Below are 14,862 nucleotides of genomic sequence, written 5' to 3'. Positions count from 1 at the left end.
AAAGTTGTCTGATGCGAGACCTATGATTTCTCAAATAGTCTCATTGAACCTGAGGGGTTGATCTTCCACCATGTCCATGATGTGGGCACGACTTTTTCTCATAGCTTTCTTTGTTATTTTGTCTTCATGCTTTCTCTCATATTTCTTGAGAGAACAAGTAACTTTCTTATTTTTCTTGAACTTTCGCCCAATTATCTGTCCATATCTATTTACCCATCTTGGAATGAGGAGATCTCCAAGTTCAGCAATAAGTATTCTTCTAGATCTTCTGCTGTACTCGTCTCTTCTGGGAAATCTTCTACGAACCATCTGATTTTGGAGAACTGGATGAACTGGGTCCACCATCTTCCGCTGTCATTAATTCTTTAACTTTCACCATCATTTCATCAATAGACTTTATGTATTGTTGGATGGGTGATTCAAGAGCTTCAACAATCTGTTTTTCCTTTGAGATTTCATTTGTCTTCTTTTTATGTTTGTTGACAAATGAAGTCATGATCTCAAACTCGTTCATGCCTAAAAGATCTTTAGCACGAAGCAGATGAGCTATTAATTCTGTTTTTTCGCTATCAAGCTTGCGGTTTTACAAGTCTCAAACTGATAACTTCTTCAACAAGACGTAGCAAACTCGTCCTGTATATCTCACATTGTTCTGTCAAATCTTTCATTTCCATCTTTGTGACGGAACACTCATCGCATGCCATGAGTGCACCTTTGAAATCTTTCTGATCAACCTTTTCAATTTTTGGATCTTTGTAGAAGTTGATGCCGAGAGTTTTTCTGGCATCTTTCAAAGCTTCAGAAAGGTCAACATAGCCTTTGTAAAGAGGCTTGTCAACATTTCTAATACAAGTAGCAACATCTGACCATTTGTGTATAAATTCCAGGGAGTCTTCCTCGAAACACAACGTAATATCTGTAACTTGTTTTTGACTTTGAATAAGCCATATTCATCTGAAAGTTGAGGCAATTCATGACCATAGAGAAATAATCACGTTTGCCCTTGTCTGCTGGATCATGGATACTCTGATGATGAGAAATCCACAAATTATCTAAAATTATTTTATCTGGTTCATCTACCTCAAGTAGGCTTTTGAACTGAAACCTTTGGTCAATGGTATAGAGATATCTTTGACCATACATGATCTTTTTAGGTATGTGCTTCTTCTTCAAGTTAGCACAACCCAGCTTTGGAAGCGAATCTTTGCTGCTTTGGGGGTTAACCACAGAAGCAATAACTTCTTCAATTGAAATATCTTTCGACTGGGATTCAGCCATATCTTTGGGATCTTTTGACTATGATCCAGTCATATCTTTGGGTTGGGAACCAGCCATCTCTAACTCCTGCAAGTTATTTTCCAAATAAGGATCTGGATAATCCATCTGCAAGGAAATTATCTTTACCATTAATATGTTCAAAGGTAATATTAAACCCTTTGTTAATAATGGTATTCTTGAAGATTAACCATCTTCTTTGGGAAATCTTACTTTCATTTAGATTTTTATAGAATTTGACTATAGCTTGACAATCTGTCCTAACAAGTATCTTTTTATTTTGGAGGAATAATTCAAAGGATTCCAATCCTTTGATCACAGATTCTACTTCAAAAGCTATAGCTGCTAGATTTTTATTCTGGTGTAACCTAGAAGCATATCTACAAACTTCTTCACTGGATTTTGGTGAAAAATCATTTGGCCTAATTTTAAGCACAGCTCCCCATCCTTCCTGTGAACCGTCTGTTTCAACTATGTGATAATAGGTTTCTTTGGGGTATCTCATTGACTGGACTGTAGAAATTAATTGTTTAATCCTTTGAACCAGTTTAATATCTTGCTGGTTAAATCTTTTTTCACCCTTAGGGGAAGTCTTGGCATAAAGAGGACCTAAGATTTTTCCCAAATCTTTAATAAAATTTCTAGCTTGATTAGCTAAGCCTATTAATGATCTTATCTGAGTAACTCCTTCGAGTGTATCTGGGAATTCTAAGACTTTCCTTGAAATGTGGTCTTGTAAGGAGATTAATTCTTTACCAAGAACAAGTCCTAAAAACTTAATCTGTCCTTTAGCAATTTCTAATTTCTTTTTAGAAATTACTAATCCATGTTTAGCAAATAATTGAAAAGCTATAAGCAAATGTTCAACATGTTGTTTTTCATTTTTGCTGAAAACTAGGATGTCATCTATGTAAACTGCTATAAATTCTCTGTAATCTAGAAATATCTGATCCATTCTGCGTTGGAACACAGAAGGGGCATTCTTTAATCCAAAAGGCATTACATTCCATTCGTAATGTCCTCTGGCTTGTGGTGAAAGCGTCTAGGGGATTGAGTCTTTGTGAACTTTTATCTGGTGAAAACCAGACTTGAGATCAAATTTGCTAAAAATCTTAGCTTTGTCAATTAATGTGACAAGGAAATCCCTTATGGGGATGTTATATGCATCATCCTCAGTATTATCATTTAATCTTTTATAATTGATCACCATCCTGCTCTTTCCTCTTTTCTTTTCTGATTCTTTTATTACAATAAAAGCAGCTGACCTATGGGGACTATTGGAATCTTGTATTAATTTAAGTTCTTTGAGTTCTTTGAGATGCATATAAAATTCCTCATCATCTTTAGAATTGTACTTAGGGTTTCCTGTTACAATTCTCATATCTTGGTTTTTTATTTTTAGCTCAATCATTGGCTTATCTATATGCCAAAATTCTAATGGATTTTTATCCTGTATAACCTTTGATGTTTCTAATTTTTCTAGAACTTTTTGAATTGTTAGTTCATGAAGATTAGATTCAAATCTTCTAAAATCTAAATAATCTGTTTCAATCTCATAACAAGAATCAAACTCATATTTTTTTTCTAATAATTCTTGTTCTATTCTGAACTCCAAATTTTCATCCTCTTCGATATCTAAGGCAATATTACAAGAACATGGGATTTTGCATTTGCAATCAAGAAATGGTTTTATCTTATCCTTGTCCACCACGGTTCGCTCGCTACTCTGATGGCTGGAATAGGGAAGAGTTGGGATCATAACACTCTACCTATTAATCTGAACATAGTGCTTATTAATCTGTAGGGCACCATTAAAGCTTAAAATAAAGTTTAGCCCAATAAGCAGGTTATCCCACGGAGTGGGTCTTGGACAAACTTTACCCATCTGAAACCACTGACTCAGTCCACAATTAGTTTTGAAACTAATTAACGGATTTTTCAGCATATTATCTATTGTGTGGGGTATCCCATCTATTCCTCTACTGATAGTAGGGGGTATATCTACTAAGAACTTAGGGTCATTAAACCATTTAGGGTTCATTGTACTGATTGTACAACCCGTATCTATTATTCCAATCAAGGGGACTATCTTATTTCCAACTTTAACTTGACATTCCACCTCAATGGATTTTAAATCTTCCTTTGTTTGACAGAGGGGAATCTGTATCTCATTTGGGATTTGAGCTGAGGTGCTTGGTTGATTTGTAGAACCAAAACCTCCTTTTCTCATAATTTCAGGGCCAATACCATAATTTGGTATAATTATGATTTGGGCAATCTTTTCTCCTTCGGAGATAACTATCTCTTTATCATTATGGTTCATCATACAAATTTTTATGGGGTTTGTATAATCTGCATCTAATACACCTCCAAGGATTTGCACACCTTGTGAAGCATAATAAGACCTATCTTTGATTATCATTCCGAACTTATTACTGATAGTATAAGTAACAAATGTCTCAATGATAGTTAGCTTTTGGGGTTCAAGGATACAATCATACGGAATAAATATGTTATATCCTAAGCTGTATTTTGTAGATTTTCGAGGATGCAAAGCTACCTCAGAAAACCATCTGATATCAGGGTCTGGATCTTCATCTATTTTAGCATTGATAATTGCTAATTCATCTTGTAATAGTTCTAGCTTAGTAGAGTCCCTTTTTTCTTGTAATTCTGGGATAGTAATTTTACTTTCCCTTTCTTCAACAAGAATTATAGAATTATCTAAACAAAATACACATCTTTCATCAAGGCAATTTCTGCATTGATATCTTAGATCTAATCCAGGGTATTTCCTACAGCCTGAACAAGCTATGTGGTATCTTCCACCTTTGTGTTTCCAAAGATGTTTATCCTTTTCACACTGGTTTTTAACCATCCTAATATGTAAAACCGAAGGATTAACCAATTGGTTGATCAAATCTGGGTATGGTTCATCATCTGTTTCTTGAGTATCTGGTATTTCTACTGATACAACACTATAAACTGATTCTTGGTCTGACATCTCTTGATCTACTGCAATCAAGCATTCATTGGTATTTTGTACTACCATTGCTCTTTTGCTATCTGTATTAACTAACTTGGGACATTCTTTTACCAAGTGACTGGTATCTCCACAATTGTAACATGCCAATCTAGTCTTATAATTTCTATTGGGATTATATCTTCTAGCATGTTTCTGGGGATCTAGGAAAGGCTTTTTCCTAGTGGATCTTCTTAAATACCAATTTCTTTTATCTTGGTAATATCTTTTTCTGGGTTTCTCATAATAACCTATCTGAAGTCTTCTAGGAGCTTGGATATATCTGAGTTTTCTCCTAGGTCTATTATCTTGGTTTCTTTCACCGAAGGCTTGTGTGGTGAAAATATCTTTGCAGAATCCAAAATCTGTACTTTGGAATTGTCTCTGTATCTGTATAAAAGTACATTCTTCAACTAGCTTTGTAATTATATGTGTAATTCTTATACAAACATTATCTTTAGCCGGATCATTATCTACTGGAGTCCAACTATCTTTAATCTTTGTTCCAAGGGGTCCTGGTAGTTTTTTGAATAACTTATCCATTATCTCCTTAGTAAAAATATTACCACTTATACTCGTATAGTAGTAATACAACTTAAGAAATGGCTTTATATATCTGTAGCTTTGGAGGCTTAACTGTTCTAGGTTAGTTAAAGCCATAGCTTGAACCTTAGTTTGTGCACTATTAGGATCTTGTCCAGTACATATCATGTGGATGTAACTTGTAAAATTGTAAGGGTTTACTCCTAGGCTTACAAGTCCAGTAAATACTTGTGGGTATTCACTCTTAAATCTTTCCCAATTAGCTTTCATGGATTCTCCCAAAAAGGTTTCCAGATATCCATACATCTCTTCTGCCGTCCAATTACGAGTTTCTTTAAAGAATTCGTTAACGACATTCTGCTTCCAGACATCTATGACACTGTCCCATCTCTAAGGATCATGGTGTCCTAGGTTTAGTAACCTTCCTGTTCCTGTGATGGAATCTAATCCTAATCTAATTGGAGGTTCTACAGGCATTTCTTTTCCTCGGGGCCTAATTATATCTCCTGATCCTATCTTTTCGAGATCATAATCTAATTTTTCTATCTTTAATCTGGGTCTATCTCCAAATCTCATATCTGAATTATCTGGTCCATATGGTCTGTTGGGGTCATATGGAGCTCCTTGTAGGTTCATTCCTACATGATTATCTTTGTCTAATTCTTCACCAACATCTTCCAAGTCAGAAGGGATTTGATTCATATCTACATCTTAAGGGTGCAAGTTTGGCCCTGGCGGCCCTGACCCGCCCTAAGCCCGCCTTGAGCCCGAATAGGGCTTGGGCTAAAGATTCTAGCCCTGAACTAGGCCAAGGGCGGGCCTGGGATTACTCTCTGGCCCGCCCAGCCCATCCCGGCCCGTCCCTGATTTTTGCCCCGACCCAGGCCCTGATTTTGGCCCTGATCTTGGCCCTGACCCAGACCCTGATTTTAGCCCTAACCTAGGCGATGATCATGTACTACAGTACTAGATTTTTACACTGATCTTCATACTAACATTGATATGAGTCTTGATTTTGACATTTAGTCACTTTGATCATATTAGTCTATAAATTCACTTTTTATATTATTTTTAAGGTAATTTTTATTTTCCCAACAAAGTCATTTTTAGTTCAATAAAATATTGATTTTGTTTTTTGACTAAGGCGAGATAATATATTATAAATAATAAAAACTATTACATAAAGAATTAATATATAACAAATCTATACCCAACTTCTCATCATGAATATCTAAAAAATCTACTATGATATTTCAAAATTTTTTATTAAAAACATATAGCTATGTTTGTAACTAAAACATCATTATCTTTAAATATGAAAAAAATACTTTTTTTTTTGTTGAATACTAAATTATCGTCGATTTACTTGTTAACAAGGTTTTGAATATGAATTTTTTTGTATTGAATAAAGATATCAATTTATTGAACTGTTGTGAATGAAAACATACCTACCTACGGCTTAAGTTCTTGACTTTGAAGATAAAATTTTCATTTATCAGATTCCTTTTAAATTATGAATATCTGATGTTTCTAAGTTTACAAAAAGAGTTTGTGTGACATTCTCTATAATTGACTTGACTTTCAAAAATGCCTAAATTTAATTACAATTATTTTCTCTACTTAGCCTATTTCATGAATAATTTCAACTCTTTGCTGCTGGAGAAAAACCAAAGGAAAAAACATAATAAGAGAGAGAGAGAGAGAGAGAGAGAGAGAGAGAGAGAGAGAGAGAGAGAGAGAGAGAGAGAGAGAGAGAGAGAAACTTGGGGGAAAGACAAATTGGAAATTTGGAATGAAGTTTGACCATTGTCTTAGAAGTTAGAAATTAATTGAGAATCGAGATAAATCTTTTTCTTTTTCCCTTCAAGCTTACATATAATAACCATAATTTTCATCGAATAACAAATTAAAAAACCTTAGAAATTTGGATTTCTCTATTTCTCTAAAATCTAAATGAGTATAAATAGTTAAATACATATTGAATATAAGTTTTGGATTATTTGTTGACATCTTTACTATTTTATTTTCCAGAACTGAGTTTGGAATTTAAGAATTTAATTACTTTAATATGTATTTTAATTACTACCTGTCTTACATTTGATATTTACGACCAAAGATATGGCCAATTAAAGCTAGGGACAAGGCCAATTGGGGCCTGGGCCAGGGACAGGGCCAGGGTCAGGGCCAATTAGGGCTAATCAGGGCCAACCCATCCCGACCCGGCCCAATTAGGGCGGGAATGGGCTTGGCTTGGCCCTGTAGGGCTTAGGGCTAGGGACAATAATCATTGGCCCTGAACTAGGGCCAGGGCGGGAATGGGCTCAAATTATACCATATAGGGCTGGGCTTGGGATTGCAAAAGCCCGACCCAACCCGGCCCAGTTGCAACCCTACTACATCTTGCCTATCCATTCTAAATTTCATGCTAGAATTGGATGATTCAGGGATTGATTCCGTGTCATCTTCTTTAATAGGATCATCATATGTTTTTGCTAAAAATTGAGATTCAATTTCAGCAGCCTCTTTATAGATATCCTCCTCAAATATGATGCCATATCTTTTGAGAACGTCTTCTGCCATTAATCTCATTCTCTCATCTCCTCTTTTTACAGCTCTTTCTTTGATTTCACAGAGTTTTCTACTTTTTTTTTCCATTAAAATCTACTCAAATTCAAATCTTATGCTATGACTATCTTCATCTCTCCTATCTGTAGATACTCTTTGCTGAGCTTCCAGATAATTGTGGAATCTAAGCAAAGTGTTACCTTGTGAATCTTGGTATAAGGTATTCTCCGTTGGAGTAATTACCTTATTATCTTTTTCGTGGATGAGTTGTGTGACATCCCATTCTAATCCTGCCAATTTTATTGGATCAATCATGGCTGGTTTTTGTAAAGCTATATGCTTTGATGCTATTCCTTGGATAACATCGTCTATCTGGATATTAAACTTATTATAGAATTGTTAGAGGTTTTTCCCATAAATCCTACACAAACCAAAAGGTTATGTCCAACATAACTCTCATAACCTTTTGTCATAATCTTTAGTCTTATTTGACGGGCATCCTTTATATCTTTCATAAAATCTAGAGCAATATAGAACAAACCTATATTGTTATTCATATCTACTTCAGTAACTGCTATGATAGATTCTATGGGATTTTGCCATCCATCATCTATCAAGGCTACCAAAACTTTAGTACCTAAATTCTTTCTTGTTAGTCCCTTAATGCCTATTACGATGACACCAAGATGTAACAGATTCATCTTTTTGTGTAATCTTAACTTTCCCAAGGTTTCGTCCGACAAGACCTGGATCACTCCTGTATGTCTTCCTATGACATTCATAGGTTGTTCTTGATAAGCTCTTACTAGGCCAGTGTCCTTAAGAAAACCATTGCGTGCATATAGCTCTTCTGGTTTTAATAAACTTAATCAGTTATTTCTAAAGCTTTCAATATTTTGATCTATATCTATTATTTCTTCTAGTGCAAGATTCTGACTACTAGAAGGCTTAAATCTTCTGAAGATTCTTCCTATGGTAGACTCAGAACTGTTTGAACCACTTGATTCATATCCACCTGATCTGGTTACAGAATTGGATCTTCCAGTGAATGGTCTAATACTCATTTTGAGAAATACGAACCAAATCTGAAAGTTTTATCTTGAGAATACTTAATAAAGTCACCTTTAGGTTTTATACTATTTTTAGTAACTTTTAACCTGTTCAAGGATGAATTTAGGTTTTCAATTTCAGCACTTGAAACAGTACTTGGTTGACTAATCTTGGATTCTATCCTATCAAGCTTTTCTATAATAATCTTTAGCATTTCTAGTTCAATGTTATTTTAAACTATTATAACTGTATCGGAACCCCTACTGCTTTGTATTTGGTTATACCTACATTTTCTTCAGGTAGGTCTCCCCAATAAAATTCTTTCAATCTTTCTTTAACTCTCATATAATCTACGCTGCAAAATAGACTCATATTCCAAATAATTTTTTGGTCAGGTTTTCAAGGTTATCTATTTTTGTATCTATTAGAGACATTCTCTTTCTAAAATCTTCAGATTCTTGCTGCCTTTGGAGGCTCATCTTTTGGGCTTCAGCTTCTAATTTTTCTAGATTGGCTAAAGTTTGCCTTTCTATATCTTTAGGTTCTCTTAATCTTAATTGGTGGATCAATTCTCGTATTTCATCTTTGGAAAGAATTTTTGATAAATCTAAGGCAAGGATTATTTTCCTATAATCTTCAATCTTATGATTTATGTAATTCAGATTTTTAAGAATCTGAGTATTATCTTGCTCTAAATCAAGAGTTTGATTTATCTGTTTTAATATCTTATTTTTATCTCCTATGATATCAGCTATTTTATCTATTGTATTTTGGATCTTACCCCAATTATCTTCAAGACTTATGCTCATGCTAATAATTAGATCCATGAGAGAGTTAATTATTTCATGGGTATCATCTGAATCTCTCACATGCAGCCTATGCCTGAAATGTATAGACTGAAAATAACATCTGATCTTATATCTGTCTATAGTAATGATAGTCTGTCCTACCTTATCTGAAATTTCAAGACTAAGATAATCCAACCTTTTTAGATCAGTCATCATTATACCAATTTTCCGGATTCGTAATCTCATTATCATCTCCAGAATCTAAGGGATAATAATCGGAATCTTCTTCTATGAAATAGAAATCTTCATGACCTATTTCATGCTTAAAACATATCTCATCAACAATTTCTTCAAATATTTTTAACATTAGAAATTGTTTTATCATGACAATAATTATGAAAGAAATATAATCAATCATTTCTTCCAAATAATTGTCCTAAACACCTTTTAGGAGTTGGTAAGGTATACTTCCATCCTGCAGCTATATATCTTTGCACTTAAGGATCTAAATCAAAATTAATATTTTGATAATTATCTAGACATTTCTCGAAAATAATATCTTTTGCTTCATCAGGAAGCTTATGTAAATCTGAATCTTTGCTATAAACTATAAATCTAACAAAAGACTTATAATAGTCTTTCATAAAGCTTGTCTGTAAGCCAAATTCACCATAAATGGCTAATCTATCTATAAGCATAAAAAACATCTGGTAAATGTAATACATCAAATAAAACTGAGGGCTTGTTTCATGTCGTAATTATGCGATGCAATCCTACTATTACACAGTCACAAAGAAATTAACTGCTCTGATACCATTAAAGAGGGGGAGGGGTCCAGAAAGTTTTAAGTTCGCTGGATCGAACTATGCAAAACTATATGCAAATATGCCTAATACTCTCAAAGTATTTTAATCAGTATATCTGAAACAAACAAACGCAAAACACAAGGCTTACAGGGCTCTTGCATACTTACATCGAACCAACCAAGACTTATGGCCAAGCCCGCTCTAGAAGTTGCACTATGAAGCAGGGATGTTTTCTGCATTTCCTTTTGGGCCAAGGAATGCATTTCTGTTTATTCTCAACCAAATTTCAACTCTTTTTGAGATATATATATATATATTATTTGAGAATGTACCAGGGTGCATTGAATGACATTCTAATTATATAGAAGATTTGACATGTGATACTTCAATTACTGAATCAGGAGTCAGTCATACAGACTAAACCGTACTACCCATGTACTTCTGAATATATCACTGAGCACCTTTTGAAATTCAGGACTCGTGCACCATGTGTATTAAATGACCATTGCCTGCTGAATCCTAACCCCTTGGTTTTCCTTCTGACCACACTCCTGCAACTGAAGTTACTGTAGGAATCTTATGACAGTTTGATTTACTGTGTGGGGTTGATCAAATGGTTCAAGTGTTTACCAGAAACTAGCCAAACTCTTATCTCACTAAGCTGATAAGCATACCATTTTAACTTCTAAACTGACAATAGTAGGAATGCTGGAGAGAGAACCATCAGAAGAAAGACCCAGGAGTTAAACACAAGAGAGAGAGACAGACGAGAACATTTGCTTTGTCTGCCGGGGGAACAAACCCATGGATCTCCGATATATCATTTCTGTTATGTCTCTTAGCTGTCTTTACCATACAATTAAAGCTGCCTTTCCCTTCTCTGCTGTCAAAGCCCATATATTGGTGTTTTGAATCTCCTTTGGACAAACAGAATTGTTAGAATACCAAGAACTGTAATTAAAAGCTGAGAAGTAAGAATAAGAGAAGAAAAGAAAGGAAATCATGAGAGGGCTCTGCTGTAGAATAAAATAATTAATTGCAGATTTGCAGTATCTTGCAAATCTATGTGAGTTGACTTTCTAATGAAAGAAAACTCCAAGAATGGTAATAGGCTTGTTCCCCAGATGCGTAAATAACTCTACTAAATACAATGATTGTACATAACATGAATGAATTTGAAAATTGAAAACCCAAGGGAAGACTCTTGCATAATTGCTTGCTAGTTGCAATGGCATCAAATAATTAAGAATTAAAATCTGATGACTTGATGACTTTGCAACTATTGGTTGCAACTTGCAAGAATAAGCAGTTGCATGAAAATTGCTAATATTGGAATGGGATTGACGAATTAAGGTAAGAAGCTGCGGGAAAGCATATCAAATTTTGGAGGCTGCTGCACCGAAAGACTCCTAATTTCTTCAAGTGAGGAATTACTGAAGTTGACTTGCTCAAGTTTAATACACTGTGGAGAAACAAAATGTTAACCCCCAAACTCTACCTAATTTTGTTTTGAAAATCTGTTTCAGTGAAATGGATCCAAGGTTTTTCACTGAAGAATATGATGAAACCTCCACTTTTCCCTTATTGTTTAATCTTCTTAGCGACCTATGCAGAGAGTAATTGATTCTAAGAATTTTTAAGTGTGCTTATGTGCACGCAAATCCAACCTCTATAAGTACTTGTACAGTGGTAACTGGCCCTCAAATTCAGTGAAGTTTACCTAATCTTTTGAAGATATTCTCATTATACTAATGCAAATACAGCACAAATACAAATGCAATATGTTCATCATTAAAACTGTGTTTTGCAGAAATGAAGGCTATTCAGACGTCCTCCATGATAAACACAAAGATATTAGAAACTTCTGCATCAATGAACCTTAAACCTCCACCTGTTGATCGACACAAATCATTTGATGAAGATGACTTCTCAAACAAGCCTATTGTTGTCAAAAAAGCTAATTCAACTCCCTTAAACACTACAATGTATTCAATAGCAGACCTGCAGATGGCTACAGGCAGCTTTAGTGCGGAAAACCTTATTGGTGAGGGGTCTATTGGACGTGTTTATCGAGCCCAATTTGACAACGGAAAGGTATACATTTCTTCTGATGAGTTGTAGAAATCCTTTGCCCAATGTTATAAGCTAGTAAATGATCTGTAACATGATTATCAATTTATCATTTTACGGATTGATTCAAAATGCACCTTCTTTCATGCTTTCTATAAAAACAAGAATGGGAATGTTCAGATTAACTTTATTGAGCATTTCCTAGGATGGTGTATCTGCTTGCTAGGACCCAATATATAATGGTTCTGGCCATTATACAGTTGTCCTCACAGTTTTCTGAAATTTTGTAGGTCATGATTAGGGACTTTTCATTGATTTTCTTGTCAGAGTGCCTACTGATTCTTGGTCCTCCCAATATTTTGATGATATGCCACAGGTTCTTGCTGTAAAGAAAATAAATTCTTCTGCTATGCCTTCCCAATCATCCGAAGATTTTGTGGAAGTTGTTTCCAACATCTCAGTTTTGTGTCACCCAAATGTGACTGAGCTAGTGGGATACTGTTCTGAGCATGGGCAGCACCTGCTAGTCTATGAGTTTCATGGGAATGGCTCACTGCATGATTTCCTGCACCTCTCAGATGAATTCACCAAGCCGTTAACATGGAACACCCGTGTCAAGATTGCGCTGGGGACTGCACGTGCATTAGAGTAAGTGAGGAAGGTTATATGAACAAATAAGTTTTTTTTCACTTTTAATAACATATCTAATATGATAGTTGTTAGAATTTGAAGAAATTATTGATCAGAAGGTGTTTATCATTCATAGGCCCTAATGGGGTATTTATAATTACAACCTGAGTAAATCCTACTCTGAGTAGGATAAGGAAATACAAAGCAAATAGAATAAAAAAACCAATCCTAGATATTAAGATACCTAATCTAACACAAAATATGAAACTAATATAAAGAATATAAGAAAACAAAATATATAACTAAAAGAGAAGTCTACTCCAATTAGGAAACCTCAATCATACTTTCGACACTCCCCATCAAGTTGAGGCATGGATATCACACGTGCCCAACTTGACTAAAATAGTATAAAACATCTGTCTAGGTAAACATCTGAAACTTGATCTTTAAACTTCATTAATAGCTTATAGATTATGTCTGCCTTGTAGACTTCCATTTGCTTTGTCTTCATCTCTACCACAACTTTAGGTCTCCAAGGAAGAACACCCAAGAAAAATGTAGAATCTTCAAATGTTGAGAAAGCCAAATTTCTACGCAAATATGAGGGAAAATATTTTTTTGGGGTAACAATTGCTAGGGTACAGCAGGAAAAGTGAAACTTTAGATTTGTAGTAATGTTAAATCTCTAAAGGGAAAATTTGCCAAGTAAAGGGACAATCTCCAAAGGAAAGGGAAAAATTGCCAAGATAGTGACAGTCTCCAAAGATAAGGGAAAAATTGCCAAGATGACAATCTCCAAAAGTAATAGAGATCAAGTTTTGCATAGGTCAAAGGCCAAATCTTCTGCAAGGTTAGATCTCCAAAGGGAAGATGTCAAGGTAAGGGGCAAATTGTCAAGGGTAACAGAGATTAGGTTCTGCACAAGTCAAAAAAGTCAGATCTATAGCAATGTTAGATCTCCAAAGTGGAAGATTGCCAAGGTAAGGGGAACAAATTTTTGAAGGTAACAGATATCAAATTCTACACAAAGAAGTTTGAAAGTGACAGAGATCAAATTCTACACAAGTCTGAAAGAAAGGCATTTGAACAATGACCTGAAAAATGTAGACAATACTCTTGAAGTAAACATTGAATTGTAGACATCTTCAATCTCCCCCTCATGTGTAACTTTACACGTGGGTAAAACAATTACAAAGGAAGTCCTTAAATGATATGGTCCATATTCCACCAAGGTAAGATAATGGCACGAATATAATTAGGAGAATTCTTAGAAGACAAAATTCAAGCCCATGGGGAAACTTGGAAAGGAAGAAATTGTAATGGTAAGATGAAAGTAGCATGAAAAGGTATGGACAAAAATCAAGGCAAGAAAAAAATAAAGCAAAAAATAGTGGGTAAATAGGATGAAATATAAAGCACAGTGGAACAAATCTAGAGAAAATGACAAAATCTGGAAGGTCCAACTAACACTTTCTCATATATATATATATATATATATATATATATATATATATATATATATATATTATTGTTTTTATGAAAAATTTAATTTACGAAAAAGACCCCTGGGTATATGAGAAACACAAACAGACCCCTAAGAATTATAGGAAATCACAATTAGCCCCCTAAAAATATGAAAATTCACAATTAGACCCATGAAAATATGTAAATTCACAATGAACTCCCCATAAATATTTGAATTCTCAATAAAGTCCCCTAGAGATATTCATATTTACAAAGTGACTCTCTGGAAGGCAAGAAACAGAATTTGAGGGGTGATCGTGTCGTTAACCAATCAAAATAAAATCCTATACTAATCTAGCTAGCAGAAAGTATGGGATCGAACTAGGGGAACTAAAAGGTTTAAGTTACTAAGATTGAATTCAACAAACCCTAATTTAAAGTAAATCTGGATTGTTTTTATTTTACTTAAGAAAAACACAAAGAAATTTAACTATTAATCAATGCAAAAAACTTTAAATATGAATACTTAAGGATCTTTGGGATTTTGAATCCCCAATGTTTTTCACTAACCGATATATCTCTACGTTGCAAAACAAAAGATGGTCTTTCCTAGATATCCCCTATCTTTGCAATACTATCGTCCTTCGCT

The 14,862-nt window shown here is 34.5% G+C and overlaps 1 protein-coding gene across 1 annotated transcript in view; it reads left to right on the top strand.

Moving 5' to 3' along the window:
- LOC149012038 (protein STRUBBELIG-RECEPTOR FAMILY 6-like) overlaps nucleotides 1–14,862 on the top strand; it is a 33,858-nt gene that overhangs the window by 15,943 nt on the left and 3,053 nt on the right. Inside the window, exons 11-12 of the mRNA XM_089160325.1 lie at nucleotides 11,860–12,143; nucleotides 12,496–12,767. Coding sequence (XP_089016451.1) covers nucleotides 11,860–12,143; nucleotides 12,496–12,767 — 556 coding nt within the window. The remainder of the gene's footprint in view (nucleotides 1–11,859; nucleotides 12,144–12,495; nucleotides 12,768–14,862) is intronic.

This window comes from Hakea prostrata, chromosome 7, assembly GCF_041222555.1.
Source record: "Hakea prostrata isolate BN-2017 chromosome 7, UWA_Hpros_2, whole genome shotgun sequence".
Taxonomy (NCBI): domain Eukaryota; kingdom Viridiplantae; phylum Streptophyta; class Magnoliopsida; order Proteales; family Proteaceae; genus Hakea; species Hakea prostrata.
This window is presented reverse-complemented; position numbering and strand designations above follow the sequence as displayed.